The 21,407-nt window shown below is 47.3% G+C and overlaps 1 protein-coding gene and 1 long non-coding RNA gene across 2 annotated transcripts in view; one reads left to right on the top strand and one right to left on the bottom strand.

Moving 5' to 3' along the window:
* The window catches only part of LOC129033782 (uncharacterized), a 41,039-nt gene extending 21,887 nt beyond the window's left edge, over window positions 1-19,152 (top strand). Inside the window, exons 2-3 of the long non-coding RNA XR_008501667.2 lie at window positions 17,283-17,361; window positions 19,044-19,152. This is a non-coding gene — a long non-coding RNA (uncharacterized LOC129033782). The remainder of the gene's footprint in view (window positions 1-17,282; window positions 17,362-19,043) is intronic.
* The window catches only part of GPR156 (G protein-coupled receptor 156), a 123,823-nt gene that overhangs the window by 4,521 nt on the left and 97,895 nt on the right, over window positions 1-21,407 (bottom strand). The window contains exons 6-9 of the mRNA XM_054482773.2: window positions 20,439-20,564; window positions 19,070-19,165; window positions 12,521-12,757; window positions 4,689-4,847 (exon numbers count right to left, since the gene is read on the bottom strand). Coding sequence (XP_054338748.1) covers window positions 4,689-4,847; window positions 12,521-12,757; window positions 19,070-19,165; window positions 20,439-20,564 — 618 coding nt within the window. The remainder of the gene's footprint in view (window positions 1-4,688; window positions 4,848-12,520; window positions 12,758-19,069; window positions 19,166-20,438; window positions 20,565-21,407) is intronic.

A 21,407-nucleotide genomic window follows, 5' to 3' on the forward strand; every position in this document is an offset into this window, starting at 1 on the left:
AAAGGCCAACCATGATTTATTGTCATTATCTTGGTCTTCTCCTTACATCCCCACACTGTGCGGCATTGCTTATGAAGAGCAAGGAGGCCCAGTCTGAGTGCCTGCTGGCCACTGCAGTGCCCTCTCACCTTTCCCAGAACTGAGAGGGTCAGGTCACTCCGTAGGTATGAGCTGAATAATGTTTGGAATGGTCCCACTTGGAGTTTATCACACTTTTGCAAAAATTTAGATAAATGTGAAGCATATCTCCAGGGGATGAAGAAGTAGGGGAACAAGTATTTTGCCTCTTACTAAACAGCCTAGAAAATCGGAAGAACAAGGAGAAGGGTGGAGATTCCTGTGACAATCAAATAAGATGGGAGCTGAGAGGGGCCAAAGAGAATCTCAGGTTGGTGTTATCACCTCCCTAGGCTGGACCTCTGGGAGTGAGTGGCCAAAGCTACCATGTGGCAATATCAGCTGTTGATTTCACCTAAAGTAGGGGTCCCCAACTCCTGGGCCATGGGCTGGTACTGGTCCATGGACTGTTAGGAACCAGGCCGCACAGCAGGAGGTGAGCGGTGGGTGAGGAAGCATTACCACCTGAGCTTCTGTCAGATCAGCTGAGACATTAGATTCTCACAGGAGCGCAAAACCTATTGTGAACTGCACATGTGAGGGGTCTAGGCTGCATGCTCCTTATGAGAAGCTAATGTCTGATGATCTGATGTGAAACAGTTTCATCCCGAAACCATCCCCCCACCACTGTCTGTGGAAAAACTGTCTTCCACGGAACTGGTCCCTGGTGCCAAAAATGTTGGGAACCACTGACCTAAAGGAGTGCAAGCATCAGAACTATTGAAGAAGCACAAAGAAATGAAAGGACTGTTGGGCCTAAGCCCCTGCTAGCTTGATTCAGCAGCCCTAGAATGGAGCCCAGGAGATGAAGGAGGCTGGGGCGGGCAGTTCTGCTACTGACCTGCCTACTTGCTGCGTGGATGTTAGCTGGTAAACAAGTTGTGCCAGAGAGGGCTGGCAGGTGAGAGCTGCAGAGGTGTGCCTGTCCTAACTGCGAGATTGTGGGGCATGAAGTAGGAGTAGCAGTGTTGGCAGTGGGTTGCAGGGAGCGACTGAAGCCCAGACATCTTTCTGCGGTGCAGCAGCTGATTCTCTAGTTCAGACTGTGCGTCCATCTCTGGAAACTTCTGATCCTCGAAGGCAGAGCAGGGAGGAGATATTCACAGGGAACGTCTGGACTTGGGGCAGATGACATGGGGTCAAGGGTTCTGGGAAGGCAATAATGTAAGCAAATTTTCTAGAAAGTGCTTCTCTGAACACCAAAATGCTACCTCTTTGTTACTATTATCTTTAGGAGCTGGGCATGAGCATTCGGACCTCCATTTATTATGCCCTAGAAACAAAAGGATGTTCCCTGTATTAGGATAACCAATACAAATTGCCTAGTTATACCAGTCCATAACAGCTAACTAGGACTACTAGTTATAGAGTGAACCTGTGGTTTCATCTCAGGTTTACAGGGGAGAGTTGCCTAGAAATGATCCTTTAAGGGAGCAGTAGCTTAAGCAAAACAGTCCAATATTCTGACTAGCAACTCTCCAAGCAGATGCACTGCTCCCCTTGTAGAAGTGGGAAGGTGATTTTTCTGATAGTTGGTATTGCTAGTTTCACCCTGGTTGAGTCTACTTCTTTTACCATCAGAAGAGAGTCCAGGGCCAGTGAGGGACTGGTGAGTAAGGTAGAAGGGACTTTCAGCTGAGCACATGCGTGCCTGTCCTCCCTCCCTTCCCACTACCCGCAGAGTGGTGAGGTCTGGGTGTTGCTGGGTGAGTGCAGATGACTCAAGGACTTGTCAGGGGCAGAATGGATGAGTAACAGGGAAACACTCAGGTGTTTGTGATCCTGGGCTGTGCCAGGCATCTCTCTGAGGATCTCATGGGGGGACCTCAACTCTCTTCCTCCTCCACCAGCCTCTCCTCCCAAAGCCCATTGTGCACATTCTCATGTGGGCTTCTGGAGGCCTCTATAGCCTCACAGAGTTAGGAAGGACCCATCGGCTGATGGCAACTACTCCCGCAGGTGAAATCCGAGTGCTGCCTTTTTGTGCCTTATCCATAAACTCCTTTGAGTATAGAAAGATACCATAAACATGGAGTTGGGAAGAAGCTGGCTGGTGACAGATTTAGAAACATCAACCTAAACAGAAAATTTCCTTCTTCCAGAAAAAGAAGTGGGACTCTGTTTTTACCACGGCTGCGTACTAATTAGAGGTGTGGTGTGAGGCACTGCCATTATGAGACTGACATCTGACCTACCACGGCAGCTGCACTTCAATGAGCTTATTAATTATTATTTTTGGCACATTGAGGGAAGCAAAACATCCACCTGCATGTTTCACAGGGGGAAGGCCATAAGGAGACATGGAATCAGCCTCTTGTTTCTATGGTTCAGGTAAGAAAAGTAATAGGTTTGTTTATTTGGCTGCAGAGTATACGAGGAAAGCACTTCAGCCTTGTGGAAGGTTCTATCTGCTGGCCTTCTCTTAGACAGGGAAGTCAGTGATAGATGCTGTCCATAACAGCTTCTGGGGGACTCCTGGCTATAGGGGCAAGAGGGGAAAGTGTGAGAACACGGGGCTGCCCAGATCACGGGAAAGTAAGAGGAAGGCCTGAGTGGGGGAGTGGGGCCTGCACAGGAGGGCACTGTACACCGTGGGCCAGAGTCAAGGTCTGTGCATATGTTGAGGCAGGAGAGATACTCATGTTTCTCTAACGGGCAATGCTGGAGCTGGGGATGCAGATGCTGGAACCTCTTGATACCTGCCACCGGGCCCTAGGACTGGCTGCTGGTTCTCTGGCCTGTTCTGGGAAAGACATTCCAGGTGTAGCGTGTGCTGGGGAGGCCAGCTTCTTATCACTTGTGCACCTGTGCCCATTGAAGGGCTTCGTCTGCAGACTCAAAGCATCTTTTTGGATATAGCAGATTGAGTCCCCACGTGGGAAACAGGGTAGCATGGCAGAAGTACAAACAGCACGTTGCAAATTACCATAAGGCTAAAGAGTCAGTCCACTTGGCTGTTCCAGCATCAGCTGACTGTGAATGAAAACTATCCTGGCTGTTCTAGCCAAGTTTCTGGCCTTCTGTGTAGCCGGGAAAAAAAATGCTTATTTGAAGACTTCAGAGTATCAAAGGCAATATTACTCCCTTGCCAGGTGGAAAGAAATCTGGCTTTGAAATACAAAGAAATGGAGAGGTGTTACTCTGATGGACAAAAATGGTCCAGAACCGTAGAGGGGCATCAACGGTGGGTGCCTGGGTGTGCTGAGTCCCTTCATCTGTTGTGTTTTTTAGGTCCCCACCACACTATCCTCTCATCAGGGGCTATTAATACCTAGGCAACAGTCCTTAAAAAAAAAAAGCCCAGTTTCCCAAATAACACCTCCTGAGATAGGTTCTAAACTGAAAAAAATAAGGAATGTAATTCAGTTAGTGTCAAAATACTGACTAATTCCCCTGGGCCCTGTGCCTTCTTCCTGAGTCAACGAAGCCTTCAAACTTTTCCACGTGCTTTCTTCAAGCCTGCACCACACTGCCCAAGTCTGGGAGAGGGGCCAACTCTGGCTCAAATATAGAAGAAAGAAGCCCAGGGGAGCTGCCTTGTTCTCTCTTGGTGCTACAATCACATTCAGAAGCCCTTGTTTAGTCCCCTTCTCCATCTGTAGACATGCCTGGACTTTCTGGGATGATGGGCTGATTGAGATCTGTAGCCAGTACCTGGGAAAGACAGTAAGGATCCCCTGAGATCTTGGACGTGAAGACACTACTCTATGTAAAAAGAGAAAATGAGGCCAGGCGCGGCGGCTCACACCTGTGATCCCAGCACTCTGGGAGGCCAGGGAAGGTGGATCACTTGAGGTCAGGAGTTTGAGACTAACCTGGGTAATATGGTGAAATCCCGTCTCTACTAAAAATACAAAAGTTAGCTGAGCATGGTGGTGTGTGCCTGTAGTCTCAGCTACTTGGGAGGCTGAGGCAGGAGAATTGCTTGAACCTGGGAGGTGGAGGTTTCAGTGAGCCAAGACGGTACCAGTGCACTCCAGCCTGGGCAACAGAGTGAGGACTCATCCCCCCAAAAAAAAGAGAGGAAATGTATCACAGGGAAGCTAGTGTCCACCACATTTCAGGGCCTTTACAATGCTGTTCCCGCGGCTTGGAATACTTTTCCCTGTACTCTTTGCCTGGCTAATTTGTACTTAACCTTCAGTCCTCAGCTCAATGAGTCTTTTCTGACTGGTCTAAGTTATGTTTTCTTGCCCTTACCACACATTATTCTGTCTTACCACTCTGATTTTTCTTTCATAATTCTTATGACAATGTATAATTATATGTTTGCTTGATGAATGAATCTCTATTTCCTCCACTAGACTATGAGCTCTGTGAGGGTAGGAACCATGCTTTTATTCATTGTTCATTGGCACAATGCCTGGCACATAGGAGTGACTCATTATACATCTGTCCATTGAATGAATGAAGTAGATGCGTGTCACTATGGAAATGGTGAGGTTTTGCTTGCTGTTAAGAGAAGTGGGAGAATGAGAGGAAAAGAGAACATCAGCAATAAGAGCCTTGGGGGCCACCGATGCATGATTGGATCCTTTACAGGGAATCTTCCAGGCAGGGGCAGAGCTTACTTCTGTGAGGAGCCTCTCCATGGAGCTTTTCTCTCCCCTCGGGTGGCAGTTCTCTTCCTCACCATACTGGGTGTGGAAGCTTTTGCTGGGAGTGCTGAAATATTTGGCCATGCGTCTGATTGTTTGGTTTTCCTCTTCAAATGCCTTCCATTGCTTCAGCTGTTAGATAAAAGAACACATGTTATTTATTTAATTACACATCCAGAAACACATTCTCTCACTCTTTCTCATAAACAACAAGGAATGACACTATCATAGATATACACATGCGCGAACTAGTCTCTCCTTAAAATGTACTTTGCTCTGGAGGGCTCAAAGATGGTAATGACAAAAGGTATAGAGAATGTTAAGGTTATATAATTTTTAAAATGCCAAAGAGCTGGGTGCAATGGCTCACTCCTGTAATCCCAGCTACTCAGGAGGCTGAAGTGGGAGGATCACTTGAGCTCAAGAGTTTCAGGCTACTGTGAGCTATTGTTGTACTACTGTACTCCAGCCTGGGTGGCAGAGTGAGACTCAATCTTAAAAAAACAAAAACAAAAACCCAAAACACCCTAAAAACAAACACAAACCTCCAAAGGAAGAATAGGACAGGTAGATAAAATAGAACAGCCTTAGCCTATCTGCCTACCCATTGCCAAACTGGTGAAAGAAAACCAGAGCTGAAGTATCTTCTACCGCCACATTCTAAAGCCAGAGTTAGGAGCTATCCTGGGGTTAAGCAATCTGAACACTGTAAGTTTCAAATGACACTTTCTCGTTGCGTGCAGCTATTTAATTATTTTTCATTTGTTCAGTAACAATGTGCTTGCTGCTATTGAAAATTTAGTTCCTTTGGGTGAACTTCTAACCCAAGTCAATAATCAAGGCTCAGAGAGCCTTTGAGGGCAGCCCCCTAGCCACATCAGGATGCTCTAGCTCATCACCTAGTTTCTTTGACAAACTAGGAATGGCTCAGGAGTGTTGTGTCTAAGCTTACACAGCCACTTAGCAGCAGAACAACAGCTGTAAGCAGGACACTGTGCCATGTCTACGTCCTCACTCAGTTGATGAAGAGAGAGACTACTAACAGTGGCAGTCCAGGGAAAGCTCTTCAGGAGAAACTGGTCTTGAGGAACACTCTGCAGAAGCATGGGCTGGTTTAGTTTAACAGGGATGAAGCTGAACATAGAAACAGGAGCCTCTGCCTGAATCTGTGGGGTCCTGCTGACCCACTGAATGACAGTAATGTGAGTGATGCAGGAAGCCACAGCCGGGAAGGCCTCTATTTTCCCCTCAGGAATCCCCATAACTAAGTGTCCTAGTGATGGACACTGGGGACCCTGGGACCTTGATTCTAGAAATGATGCTGCAGTGTCTATGGGTAGCCTCAAAAGGAACCTGGGATTTCCTTATTCATCCATCAAACATTTGTTAAGCTCCGACCATGGAGTGTAAACCAAATTTTGTAAATCTCAGATAGGATTCTGAATCCTGCCATCAATTTTGAATCAATGCCATTGAAATTGATATTATCATCCAAGTCCTCTTGGGTCCTCTGCTGACTCATCATGAGTCCATCATGGCACCAGGAGTCTGTGTGACCTGTGTTGGGTCAGGCCTGGTACCTCCCCTCTCAGATGCCCTTCTTTAAGGCCCCCTCCCCATGAAAGGATGCTCTCAGCTCACCATCCTACTTGGCAGCTACTAGAGCCAACACCACAAGGTCATCTGTGGCCTTGGGTGGATGAATCAGACCTCCTAGGGTTATTCTCCTCACACTGACCCTGGCAGTGCTGCAGTACAGCTTTTCCTTCATCTGCCCCAGCACTCCCAGACTGAGGCCTCTCTGCAGGGCTGGCAGAGGAGCAGCTCAGCACTGGCGTAAGGGCCCTCCCAGGGCTTTTGGTCTTTCTCTCCCTAAATTGGCCAAGTGGAGCCAAGATACCCCTTGATTACTCTAGCCCTTCATTCCTCATTTGTGAAGATACTGGTCCTTAAGGCTCAACCGTTCAGGGTTTCTGGAATCCAGTTATGAATTTCACAATTCAGGGCCTCTCCTCTGCCTTCCTCCAGAAGGACAGGCAGATTCTGGTTTTCTGAGCCTCTGGGCTATGGGGGTGTGGCAGACTGAACAGTGGCTTCTCAAAGATGTTCACTCTCATCCTAATTCCTGGAGCCTGTGAATATGTGACCCTATGTGGCAAAAAGGACTTTGCAAATGTGATTAAGGATTTCAAGAGGGGTGATTATTCTGGATTATCCAGGTGGGCCCAATGTAATCACAAGAATCCTTATAGGAGGGAGGGAGAAGAGCCAGAGTTGGAGAAGGAGATGTGACAATGGAAACAGGGGTGAGAGAGAGAGAGATCTGAATCTCTTCTGGCAGATTTGAACCTGGCTGGCTCAGAAGGTGGAGGAGGGGACAATAAGCACAAGAATGCAGACGGCCTCTAGAAGTTGAAAAAGACAAGGAAACGGATTCTCCCCTTGCATCTCTGGAAGGAATACAGACTTCCTGACACCTCAAGTGTAGCTAAATAAGACCTATTTCAGATTTCTGACCTCCAAAATTTTAAGATAATAAATTTGTATTATTTTAAGCCACTAAGCTTGTGGGAATTTGTTATAGCAGCAGTGGGAAACTAATACGGTGGGACTAAATGTCAACTCTTTAACAGGGTCCATCCAGCAGGGCCTCAGAAGCTCCCCAGGTGTGTCTCTCCCCAGTCTTGGCATTCTCCCCCTGGTTTCCATTTGTGCTTCAAAAATAACAAAGACTGTGGTGCTCCAAACATACCCTACTCTCTCTCTAGCCTCCCTGCCTCTGGTCATGATGTTATTCCATCAGAAATGCCGCCTATTTTCCCCCATCTCTTCAATGAACTCTTATGTTTCCTTCAAGACTGAGCTTGAACACCTCATCTTCCTTCCTTCCTTCCTTCCTTCCTTCCTTCCTTCCTTCCTTCCTTCCTTCCTCCCTCCCTCCCTCCCTCTCTCTCTCCCTTCCTTTTTTTTTTTTTGAGACAGGGTCTTACTCTGTCTGGAGTGCAGTGGCACAATCACAGCTCACTGCAGCCTCAACCTCCTGGGCTCAGGTGATCCTCCTACTTCAGCCTCCTGGGTAGCTGGGACCAGAGGCATGCACCACCATGCCTGGCTAATTTTTGCTTTATATTTTTTGAGACAGAGTCTCACTCTGTCTCTGGCTGCAATGCAATGGCACAATCTCGGCTCACTGCAACCTCTGTCTCCTGGTTTAAGCGATTCTCCTGCCTCAGCCTCCCAAGTAGCTGGATTACAGGTACCCGCCACCACACCCAGCTAATTTTTTGTATTTTTAGTAGAGACAGGGTTTTACCATGTTGGCCAGGCTGGTCTCAAACTCCTGACTTCAGGTGATCTGCCCGCCTTGGCCTCCCAAAGTGCTGGGATTACAGGCATGAGCCATCACGTCCAGCCAATTTTTGCATTTTTTGCAGAGACCAGGTTTCACTATGTTGACCAGGTTGCTCTCGAACTCTTGGGCTCAAGTGATCCACCCACCTCAGCCTCGAAAAGTGCTGGGATTACAGGCATGAGCCACCATGCCCAGCCTCATTTTCTGAGAAGGTGCCACTGAGTTCTCAGATGGGCTGGGGAAGGCCTTTCCCATAGCTCTTAACACACGTATGATAATTCCTTTCATGTTTGCTCCCCACTAGACCTAGAGGCGGGCCCTGTGTTTAAGTGCATGTACCCAGCAGTTAATAAATGGATGGATGGATGCATGCATGAACAAATGAAGGAAGCTTTCTTTAAAATGCTCACTGGTCTAGTAGGGGTGCTGGGACACATACATATAATTATAAGGCAGATTAGAAAGGCCTGTGCATCTTCAGGGAGGAGCAGATGAAATGCTTTGGGGGTTAGAGGAGAGAGAAAACAATGTCCTACCTTAGGACCTGCCTGCCTTTCTGAGGGAGCAAAGGGCTGGGGGATGGGTCATATTCAGGTCAGAACAGCAGCGGCTGGCTGACTTCTAGTGATGACCTCAGTGCTTGGCATAAACACTCAGGCATTTCCTGAGTGCCTGTGTAAAGAAGGCTTCTTGGGCCCCTTATCTCCTTAGTAATGTCATCCATTTTTCACCCGCTCTCTGGCGCTGCCTCGCTGCCCTGGGGTATCTGTGCCTTTGCTTTCACAAACCCCTCCCATCCTAGTCACGTCTGAAAGCTCACTGGCAAGAAGGAACCCCGTTTTGCTGCAACCCCCAACCCCTACCCAGATAGTTCCCCTCACGCACTTTCCCAAATTTACTCAAATTACTTTCCCAAATTCTCTTCTAGGAATATACAGTGCAAGTATCACAGGGAGAATCGTTCTTCTACCAAAGACCTCTGAGCCAGAGGGGAACACACAGAAACCTAACAAACCTCAGTTTCTTTTATATTTTGAAAAAGAACTACTTACCTTCTAAACCTAAAATACAACAGACTACAAAATATATTTTTTAGTTTCACATCATGGTCAGTTAGTTCCAGAGGAGAAAAAAAAAAAAAACATAAGGGAGAAAATGGAAGAGGAAAGACAGAGTAAGAGAAAGGAAGCTTAAGAAAGCTAGGAGGGAAAGAGGGAGCGAGACAGAAGGAAAGCAAGGCCAGCGCAGTCCATCCACCCAATTCCTGTACCTCATAATCATTCCATTTCCATTCCCAATTCAACAAATCAAGTGTTTGTTGCTTAGTGAAAACCTGGAAGGCAGATTTCAAGCAGCACTTTATCCTGCATTTTTGTGTGTAGAGCACCCAGATGTCACAACTGTCCTAGCTGCTGAGGACTCAAACACCAGGCAAAGCGGAAGTGATGTGGCTGAGGCTTAGGATGCAAGGGGGCAGTGGTGAGAGGTGAGGATGGAGAGAGGAGCAGTAAGCAGGGCGCCATCACGGAGATTGCCAATTCATTCAGTTTTCTGACCAAGGCTTTGTTTGTTCAGAAACGCTTTCCTCTGATAGCTCTTTGATAATGACTTCTGCCCCAAATTATTTTGTTCTCTTTCAGAGACTCCTATCAGCTCTCAATTGTATTCCTAGATGTTTTCCATATTTTATTTTTTTCTTTTTATTTTATTTTATTTTTTGAGACAGATTTTCGCTCTTGTTGCCCAGGCTGGAGTGCAATGGCGTGATCTTGGCTCACTGCAACCTCTGCCTCCTGGGTTCAGGCAATTCTCCTGCCTCAGTCTCTCTAGTAGCTGGGATTACAGGTGGATGCCACAACGCCCAGCTAATTTTTGTATTTTTAGTAGAGACGGGGTTTCACCATGTTGGTCAGGCTGGTTTTGAACTCCTGACCTCAGGTGATCCTCCCACCTCGGCCTCCCAAAGTGCTGGGATTACAGGCATGAGGTACTGCGCCTGGCCGTTTTCCATATTTTCTTACCTAGTCTCTCATTTGTTTCCTTATTTTCTGTTTCCTTAAAGTAATTCACTAATTCAATATTTTGTAGTGTCTAATTGCCCAGTCAACGCTTCTATTGGGATTTTAAGTTTAATACCATATTTTTAATCCTTATTCAATATTTTATTAAGATTAGGTTTTTTTGTGATAGTTTGCTTTAGTTGAAAAGAGACAATATCCTTTGAATTCTATTGACAAGTCCGGCATCTTCTAAAACTTCTACTTCAGAGGAAGGCAGCTTCTCTAAATCTTTAGACATTTGTAGTCCTCTTCTTGTGAACTGCAGATTCCCTTCATAGATCATTTCCTCCAGAATTTATAGTCTTACATGGAAAGAGCTGTATTTTCCTAGTATTATAACTATATTCTCTTAGTCTTTTCCTCATGTTCACAAGAGAGCTGCCATAGCCCTAGGAATCACATACATTCAAGGCAGGAAGAAGGTAAAAAGGGTGATGTTAGCCATGCTTATCACCTTTTTCAGGAAAGCAAAAGCTTTCTCAGAAGCTTCTCAGAAAACCTCTAGTGTTCAAAATGGTGTCATATAGGCACTCCTATCTCTATGGGAAGCTGGCAAAAGAAGAGTCTAGCTGTTGCTGTCTCTATAGTGCAGACAAGCAAGGAAGAAAGGGGTTAGTAGCTCTGTCGCCCAGGCTGGAGGGTGGTGGCGCAATCTCGGCTCACTGCAATCTCTGCTTCCCGGGTTCAAGTGATTCTCCTGCCTCAGCCTCCCGAGTAGCTGGGATTATAGGCGTGTACCACCATGCCCAGCTAATTTTCATATTTTTAGTAGAGACAGAGTTTCACCATGTTGGCCAGGCTGGTCTCGAACTCCTAACCTCAAGTGATACGCCTACCTCGCCTCACCAAGTGCTGGGATTACAGGTGTGAGCCAATGTGCCTGGCCAGAGTTTACCCTTAAAGGGTACTTATTTCTACAAAAACTTCTCCTTTTCCTCTGCCAGTAATCAGTCAACCAGACCTCTCTGCCCTGAGAGTCAACAGGTAGTCTGCTGTCAGGCAGGGCTTGCTTGTTTATGGAATCAGGACTGCCCTGTACCCTTCATCACCAGTTCTCTGCATTGTTGATCGCTACCAATCCAACAATGTTGGCTGCAGGGCCTAAGGGGTGGGCTTCCCAAAAGGCACCTGCCTACCCTTCCCCCCCGTGCCCCCCGCCCCGCCCCCACCCCCGGTCTCCCTGGGAGAAACAGTCCTTGCTTCTCAGAGCCCATTTCTGCCTCATCCCACACAAACAAGCCTCAGCTCTAAATGGCTTCCTTCATTCCAGTTTTTACAGCATTAAGATTTGGCAAAAATTCCTCCAGTTTCTGGCACAGAGGCAATATCCATCCATCGTTTCTAGTGCTGCTGCTGCAGATTTTTCCATATTTATGTATTCTGTTGAGTACTGTAATGAGGATTTGTGATAGAGAAGAATCGTAACAGGGCTATGCCTGTGTCATACCGTCATGCCCCAAAGTGCACTCTTCCCTTTCACAAATACACTGTAACGTGCCATCAGCTAACACTTACATTATCAGTTAGCTCCATCATGAGGAATTAGTTTACAGTCAACTGGAAGCTGCAATGGGAATCAGGACAGGGTCTTGAAGGAGGAGTGGGATGAGGGAGGCCTCAGAGGGAAGAAAAGGAGAACTAAGAGGGAAACAAGAAAGTACCTAGTGCCAAGTTCATTAACCTAGATATATGTGGCTCGGTGGTCCCCAGGGTGTAGCATGAACAATTCCATATCCCTTTGCTTTCTGAGCCTAGATTCCTTCTCTGTTCCCTCTGACTCCCTTTCTTCTTTGCTATCTGGCTATTTCTGCTTCTGTCTTCCTCCCTTATTTGATTTTTTAAAATCCCCATAACATGAAACATATTTTTATTTAGTTTCTACCTCTCCTTATTGTAAAAAGCAGAGAAATGTTCTATATTTTCCTCCAATAAAAAGAAAGGAAAAGCATTTTAAATCATAAAATTCCATCCAAATGGATTTTTTCCTGTGAGTCTGCAATCCCCAATTGGAAAAATATAAAGGTTCCTTGCTCCCAGGCTAGTGAAATATTAATAACATGATGGAAATGAGGGGGAGGATGCGGAACAAGTGCAGCAGACCAGAGGGTGGATGGGAAAGCAGGACTGCGAGGCAGCCCCACCAAGGGACAGGCACCCCAGGTGTGAAGAGTACAAACAGGGGCTGCCACCACTGCTTGGACCACTCTGGCCTGTCCCCCTTGCTGACCAGGACAGTGAGGAAGGACAAAGGCAACCAGCTCACTAGGATCCCCTGTCTGCTTTCTGACTCTCCAGTAAGTGGCATGGAAAGGTATCAGTAGAAAACAAAATGAGCAATTTATCAGTGAAAAACTCTAGAGTGACTAAGAGGACCAGCCCTGCAAAATCCATACCTGGGGAATGAAGATGAAGCAGTTGATTGTAGTTGTACAAACAAAGATCCCTCCAGATGTGAGTCCAAAGACCAGGTTGGGCCAGGAGTGCAAGTATCTGGTGACTACAAAAAGCAGCCCAGCAGCCAGTACAAGGAGGTTGACCCCCACCATGATGGTTAAGGACTGATTCACAGGAGGGGAGCTGACATGGCCAGTCAGGCCAGCCAGGTAGGCACCATATAGCAGGAGCAGGCCCTGGGGGGTGAAGAGGTGACGGAGGCTCAGAGAAGTGGAACAAGAGGTCAACGAGCAGTAGGTTCGCAACCAATTTCCTCATTTGTAAAATTAGGATAATAATACCTACCTTAAGGACTGCTATGAGGATTTACTAAGATATCACATAAAAAAACCCTCAGGGCAGCCCCTTATACCTACTAGGTACTTAATAAATGTTATTTTCCTCTCCTTTGCTGAGAATTAGTTTATCAGAAGTCAGCAAGTCAGCCATTAAATAGGACTCTTCTGAGACAAGGCATAGGACAGGATCATGTGGGTGGGTTAGTATCCCTACAGAAAGAGCTGTTGGGCACTTGGAGGACAGTGGGCCCACAGAACCTCTGGTAGTGAGTGCTACCACAGCCATTGTCCGGTGTTGCCCTGCTCAAAGCTGAGGGTGCACAAGGAAGCTGAAAGTGACCTCTGATCTGCTTGTCAAGTCATGTGCCACAGCCGGGGCAGGGCCCAGAGGAAGGGACTCTTTTCTCTAATTTGCCCAAAGGCACCATCTGCTTGCCAAGCCTTGCACCTGCAAGACTGCATCTGACTAGAAGGGATGGGCATTTAAAAAATTTACACAAAGGATCTCTACAGGCTAGCAGCGGCTCCGTGCCAGTGAGTGTTTATGGGAGATGAAGGGTAAAAAAAGGGGAGAACAAAGGCAGGCTGGGACCCAGGCAAGACTGTCGGGCAGGCACAGGCAACAAAAGCTCCATCTATAGTTCTCACCCTTTTTGTGACATTTCTTGCTCCCCTACAAGGAACCCAGGGCCCTATTCTTTTCTCTTTCCTATGAATATAAACCTGCTCTGAGTTGTCATTTGTACTAAGGAGAAAATAACTCATAGCACCTTAAAGTGCTGCCCCCTCCATAGGAGCTGCATTCATACAGAAATCAAAGGTTTAGTCAATAATACGTAACATACAGATTTAATTAGGTTCACCTTTCTGACTATGTGTGCAGTGCCATAATAGGTGTAGGGCAGAAAATAGTGACACAAAGAAGTCATGGTCCTGGCTTTTAACATTTGGTCTGGTAGGTAGATTTAAGGTAAGCACAAAAATCTTCTTTTTTTTTTTTTTTTTTTGAGATGGAGTTTCGTTCTTGTTGCCCAGGCTGAAGTGCAATGGCATGATCTCTGCTCACTGCAACCTCCATCTCCCGGGTTCAAGCGATTCTCCTGTCTCAGCCCACGAGTAGCTGGGATTACAGGCTTGTGCCACCATGCTGGGGTAATTTTGTATTTTTAGTAGAGATGGGGTTTCACCATGTTGGTCAGGCTGGTCTCGAACTCCTGACCTCAGGTGATCCACCCGCCTTAGCCTCCCAAAGTGCTGGGATTACAGGCGAGAGCCACTGCGCCCAGCCTAAAAATGTTCATGTTGATGACTCAGAACGTGAAGATGCCATGGGAGACGAGGTGGGGGTGGGACTGTGGGATTCAGAGGGAGAACTAATAATGAAAATAAAGTCAGGTATCAGCAGGGCACCTGCTGGTGACCCTCAAATCATATGACGTGGTCAACTCCACCTTCATGGTTGACACTAAAGAACATATTTTGGAGAACTGGCTGGGCCAGAAGGGGAAGGAGTCAGCATAGAAGAGATACCTTCCAGGTTCCCCTAATGCCCAGTGTCCCAAATGGGGCCTGAGGGCCAAATGTGGCCACCCTGAGATCTTCAATGACTAGAGGACACATAAGTCAGGAGACCAGGAAAGTCCAACTTTTGGGTAACTGACGCCATCAGGTGGTATTCAGCAGAGTTGGATCATTGCTAATTTAATCAAAGGCAAATGAAATTAATTCTGTGATTTTGAAATGTTCAGATATGATTCCACTAAAAGATTTTAATTCCGTTAAAATTCTTTTTTTTTTTTTTTTTTTTTTTTTTTTTTACCGCTGATACTGAGGAAGTTTCATTTACCATTCTCAAAATCCTAGAGCTGAGAATTATGATCAGTTGCCACCACCTGTGCTCTACAACAAAGCCTGGATAACAGCACATCTCTTTACAGCCTCGTTCACTAAATATTTTAAGCCCAGTATTGAGACCTACTGTTCATAAAAAAAGATTCTTTTCAAAATATCACTGCTCATTGACAATGTACCTGGTCAACCAAGAGCTGTGATAGAGATGTACAAGGAGATGAATGCTGTGTTTTCATGCCTGCTAACACAATACACAATCTGCAGCCCACAGATCAGAGTCATTTCAACTTTCAAGTCTTATTTCTTTTTTTTTTTTTAATTAAGTATTTATTGATCATTCTTGGGTGTTTCTCAGAGAGGGGGATATGGCAGGGTCATAGGATAACAGTGGAGAGAAGGTCAGGAGTTAAACACATGAACAAAGGTCTCTGGTTTTCCTAGGCAGAGGTCCCTGCGGCCTTCTGCAGTGTTTTAGGGAGTGGTGATGACTCTTAAAGAGCATGCTGCCTTCAAGCATCTGTTTAACAAAGCACATCTTGCACCGCCCTTAATCCATTTAACCCTGAGTTGACACAGCACATATTTCAGAGAGCAGGTGGCTGGGGGAAAGGCCATAGATCAACAGCATCCCAAGGCAGAAGAATTTCTCCTAGTCAGAACAAAATGGAGTCTCCTATGCCCACCTCTTTCTCCACAGACACAGCAACAATCTGATCTCTCCTTCCTTTCCCCACACTTCCCCCCCTTCTCTTCAACAAAACCGCCATCGTTCTCATGGCCCACTACTGATGGTCGCTGTCTCTTCGGAGCTGTTGGGTACACCTCCCAGACAGGGCGGCCGGGCAGAGGTGCTCCTCACATCCCAGACAGGGCGGCCGGGCAGAGGCGCTCCTCACTTCCTCCCAGACGGGGTGGCGGCCTGGCAGAGGCGCTCCTCACCTCCCAGATGGGGCGGCCGGGCAGAGGCGCTCCTCACTTCCTCCCAGACGGGGTGGCAGCCAGGCAGAGGCGCTCCTCACTTCCCAGATGGGGCGGCCGGGCAGAGACGCTCCTCACCTCCCAGAGGGGGCGGCCAGGCAGAGGCGCTCCTCACTTCCTCCCAGACGGGGTGGCAGCCAGGCAGAGGCACTCCTCACCTCCCAGACGTGGCAGCCGGGCAGAGGCGCTCCTCACTTCAAAGATGGGGCGGCCGGGCAGAGGCGCTCCTCACTTCCCAGACGGGGCGGCCGGGCAGAGGCGCTCCTCACTTCAAAGACGGGGCGGCCAGGCAGAGGCGCTCCTCACCTCCCAGATGGGGCTGCCGGGCAGAGGCGCTCCTCACTTCCTCCCAGACGGGGTGGCGGCCTGGCAGAGGCGCTCCTCACCTCCCAGAGGGGGCGGCCGGGCAGAGGCGCTCCTCAATTCCCAGACGGGGCGGCCGGGCAGAGGCGCTCCTCACTTCCCAGACGATAGGCCACCAGGCAGAGGCGCTCCTCACCTCCCAGATGGGGCGGCCGGGCAGAGGTGCTCCTCATCTCCCAGACGGGGCGGCCGGGCAGAGGCGCTCCTCAGGACGTTGGGCGGCCAGGCAGAGGCACTCCTTACTTCCCAGATGGGGCGGCCGGGCAGAGACGCTCCTCACCTCCCAGACGGGGCGGCCAGGCAGAGGCGCTCCTCACTTCCCAGACGTTGGGCGGCCAGGCAGAGGTGCTCCTCTTCTCCCCGACGGGGCGGCTGGGCAGAGGTGCTCCTCAATTCCCAGACAGGGCAGCCGGGCAGAAGCGCTCCTCACTTTCCAGACGGGGCGGCCAGGTAGAGGCGCTCCTCACTTCCTAGACTGGGTGGCGGCGGGGCAGAGGCTGTAATCTTAGCACTTTAGGAGGCCAAGGCAGGCGGCTGGGAGGTGGAGGTTGTAGCGAGCCGAGATCACGCCACTGCACTCCAGCCTGAGCAACATTGAGCATTGAGTGAGCGAGACTCCGTCTGCAATCCCAGCACCTCAGGAGGCCGAGGTGGGCAGATCACTCCAGGCCAGGAGCTGGAGACCAGCTGGGTCAACACAGCAAAACCCTGTCTCCACCAAAAACACAAAAACCAGTCAGGCGTGGCGGCGCGCGCCTGCAATCCCAGGCACTGGGCAGGCCGAGGCAGGAGAATCACAGGAGCCCGAGGCAGGGAGGTTGCAGTGAGCCGAGATCACGGCAGTACAGTCAAGCTTCGGCAACGGAGGGAGACCAAAAAAAGAAGTAGAGGGAGACCGAAGAAAGGGGAGAGGGGGAGGGGGAGGGGAGGGGGAGGGGGAGGGGGAGGGAGAGGGAGAGGCTAAAATTCTTGTTAAAGGGGAAATGGGTGTGAATCAAGTGTCTATACATTCCTGGCTGGTGTTTGAGTGAGTCATATTTGATCCTTGCATATCACTGGCCTTAACTGCTGAGAAGTGTGGGGTAGGGGGCAGTTGACAGACAGAGGGGATCCTAGAACTTAATGTGGAGATTGGGATCCTCCTGAGGAACCTCTCACTGACCAGGGAGTCTATGGGGTCTGGCTCAGTAAGTTTCCTGATGCTCCATCCTTTTCCTTCTTTTTCTTACAGAAAGATATTACAGTAAAATAAAATGGAAATGAGAGTATATAAAAGGCAATGGAGAAAATAAATCAAATTGAGTCACAAAGTAAGTAGCTATGGGGGAAGTGCTGGCTTTCTGGGCTGGGGAGGACACACTCTTCTACAGGGACTCAAGGAACCAACAGAGGCAATGTATTTTCCAGAAGTGTCTAGAGAGCAGTGGAAGAATAGTAATCATAATATCTAACATTTATTGGGCTCTTGCTATGGACCAGGAGTGGCTTAAAACTCTTAACATGCATTAACTCTTTAGAGACAGAACAGTTCTGAGGGGATATTATCATCATCTGCATTTTAAAATTTGGAAACTGAGGCTCAGAGAGGTTAAATGAGGCTCAGGGTCGGCTAGCCAGGGGCGGAGTCAGAATTCAAACCCTGATCTGTCACAGCTGAAGCTCCTTTTTTAACCATTAGCAAGATTCTGGAGATCAAGAGCTGTTCACTTCCTAAAGTCTTCTTTTAAAAAATATTTCTGTCAAAGTAATATTTGCACATAGTTAAAAAGGAATGTTTCCCTGCCCTAGTCTGGCCCACCCCTAAACCTGTTCCTCAGAAGCAACAACTTCTAATACTTTCTTAGTGGTGGAGTGGGTAAAGTTTACCCCCCCTTTTTTTTTTTTATTGAGATGGAGTCTTGCTCTGTTGCCCAGGCTGGAGTGCAGTGGTGCAATCTCGGCTTACTGCAACCTCTGCCTCCCAGGTTCAAGTGATTCTCCTGCCTCAGCCTCCCGAGTAGCTGGGATTATAGGTGCGCACCACCACACCCAGCTAATTTCTGTATTTTTAGTAGAGACAGTTTCACCATGTTTGGCCAGGCTGGTCTCGAACTCCTGACCTTAAGTGATCCACCCACCTCAGCCTCCCAAAGTTCTGGGATTACAGGTCTGAGCCACTGTGCCCGGCCAGAGTTTACCCTTAAAAGGCACTTATTTCTACAAAAACTCCTCCTTTTCCTCTACCAGTAATCGGTCAACCAGACCTCTCTGCCCTGATAGTCAACAGGTAGTCTGCTGTCAGGCAGGACTTGCTTGTTTATGGAATCAGGACTGCCCTGTACCCCTCAGCACCAGTTCTGTCTCCCTAAGCTGAAAACCAGCTGTCCTGTTCTGAGGACTGTTCTCAGTGCTCCATGCAGGTATCCTCTACCTTCTGGAAATAATATTCTACTTTTGCCCATCTAACTGAGACAAATGAGTCTAATGGCGAGAGATTTGGGGCAGTATGGGAGACACTGTGAGACAGGTGGAACCCCTCAAAGGGCCCTGTGAATGCTGTCATCTGTCTCAGAGCCAGTCTTGCTTCCAACCAGAGGGAGAAACTCAGGTGGGTGAAAGGCAGCAGGACACCTTGGCCCAAATCTTGAAGAAACACACAAGAGACATAATAAGGGCACTTAGGAGAACAAATAAAGCTGGGTCAAATTTCTCCTCATAATTCCCCTTGCAGGGAAGATGAAGGGAAAACTGGTATTGTCAAATCAATTAAGAAACCAGACCAATAAATAAGAGAAACAGTGGGTGAATTCCAGATGATCTGGGGGGGGACTGAATGAGGGAGTCTAAAGAGTTGGAGGGTCTCCCCCAAACAAATAAAAATAGAAAAGTAAAAACAGTCATGGCTTTGAAGTTTATGCATCAACAGAGGTCTCCTCTGAGTTCAAGATTCTTTGCAGACATCACCTCGTTAATTCCTGTAATTCCCTCTTCATATCCATTTTGTTGGTGACAGAGACCATATCAGATGTGGTTACCAACCTTGCATCCCCAAACGAGAGCAATCCAAACATCGGAATACCGGGAAGCACAGAAGTGGGTGCTGGTCGAAGTGCAGGACACGTCTCTTCCCGTCACCTAGAAGGGACACAGAGTCAGAACTGGAGGTGCCCACAATTACCAGGAACACAAAGCAGATCTTCGTGAACATCCTGGAGCATGAATTCTTCTACAGCACATGATATCCCCCTCAGTATGTAAAAACTGCAGCATTTAGGTGACTCCACTAGAACCTAAATGAGAGTGACTATGTGTTAGGAGAAGAGATGACAAAGTTGGGCTAACAGCTGTGTGCTTGGTGACACTAGGGCTTACCCCTCATTTATGTGCTTTGCTACCCCAATCAAATTAGTGCCTCAACAAAACTATAAACTATTTCATTATGCACCTGCTTTTTGCAAATCATTGAATCCTTAAACATTAATCTTGCAATGTCACGATTCCATGATTCCACTGTATTCCTCAGCCCCTCGTGAGGCTGGAGATATATAATAAATTTTTTTTTTTTTTTTTTTTTGTGGCAGGGTCCCACTCTGTCACCCAGGCTGGAGTGCAGTGGTGCAATCTCAGCTCACTGCAACCTCTGTTTCCCGGGTTCAAGAGATTCTCCTGCCTCAGCTTCCCAAGTAGCTGGGATTACAGGCATGTGCCACCACGCCTGGCTAATTTTTGTATTTTTGGTAGAGACATGGTTTCACCATGTTGGCCAGGCTGGTCTTGAAATCCTCACCTCAAGTGATCTGCCTGCCTCAGCCTCCCAAAGTGCTGGGATTACAGGCGTGAGCCACCGTGCCCGGCCATACTTCTTGTTAATTGAATAGAATGTACTGGACATGGTTAAGTCTTTTACCTACATTGTTTCATTTAATCTTTGCCACAACCCTATGCAATAGGTAGTATTATTATCTCAATTTTACCTGTTAGGAAACAGACTTAGAGAGGTTACATAACTTTCCCAAGGTCACACAACTGGTGAGCTTGGTAGGGCTGGGATTTGAACCAGGGTTGACTGACTCCAAAGGCCACCTTAAACTACTACCTCCACCTCTACAATTAGGGGAAGGTAACTGCCGATAGCTGAAAGTTTTAATTATTGATAATGTGGAAGTGGCAGAACTGCCAGGCAGATTCCAGCATGCTGATATCTCATTGTATGCCCACAAAGAGACACGCGGGCAGGAGGAGCAGTGGGAGTGGCAGCAGACTAGGGCAAGAATTTCATGGAAGCCACAGCTCCTGACTCTCCCTCCTCTTGGAGTCCTTTATCTTCTTGTTGCAAGGATGACTCCTGTGTATCCACAGAGGTCAGTCCAGTTTGGGGATGAGATTCCCCAGGGATTTGGCACCTCACCGTCATACTGACACTGAGAATCTGGAGGCACTGGATGGGATCAGTCAGCACCCATGTCATGAGCAGGATCACATCAGCCATCAACAGGGCTGCCACCAACCCCAGCAACTGCAGGTCTTTGATAATCTGCAAAAGAGTCAAGGTCAAAACTTCTCCTTATATGACACAGGGGGTAGAGTATCCCATGTGCTCTCAGCTACATGCTCCAAGGTCAACCCTCCCAAGGAGCTTCAAATGTAGCCATCAAAAATGAAACAGACACCAAACATTTACAATGACTTCTATGCTGATATCATTATTAGCATTACACATTTCCATTTGTTTAACTTCTTCATATCCTACCTTTTCCCACAAAGGACTCAAGGTGTTTTATAAAATAAATAAACTATTATTTCTATATGTTTATATGAGCACATAGGTATGAATGTCACACCCACTATTAACTGAGAGGGTGGGACTCAGAGATGCAGGAGGAATCATTAGCATTTTCATTATATACATATGAACTACAGATTGACTTATGATCTTGACTTATGATGGGGTTATGTCTGGATAAACCCATCATAAGTTGAAAATATCATAAGTCAAAAATGCATTTAATATACCTAGCCTACCAAACATTGCAGCTTAACCTAGCCTACCTTTAATGTGCTCAGAACACTTATATTAGCCTACACCTGGGCAAAATCATCTAAAACAAAAGCTTAATTTATAATGAAGTGTTGAATATCTTATAAAATGTATTGACTACTGTGCTGAAAGTGAAAAACAGAGTGGTTGTATGGGTATCTTAAGTATGGTTTCTACTGAATGTGGATTGCTTTCACACCATTGTAAAATAGAAAAACTGTAAGTTGAACTGTTTTATGTCAGGGACCATCCGTATTTGACTTAGGATGAAGAGAATGTGTTAGTTTGTGACTACAAAAATAAAATTGAGAAAAATATATACTGTGATAGGATTAAAAT

Source organism: Pongo pygmaeus, chromosome 2, assembly GCF_028885625.2.
Source record: "Pongo pygmaeus isolate AG05252 chromosome 2, NHGRI_mPonPyg2-v2.0_pri, whole genome shotgun sequence".
Taxonomy (NCBI): domain Eukaryota; kingdom Metazoa; phylum Chordata; class Mammalia; order Primates; family Hominidae; genus Pongo; species Pongo pygmaeus.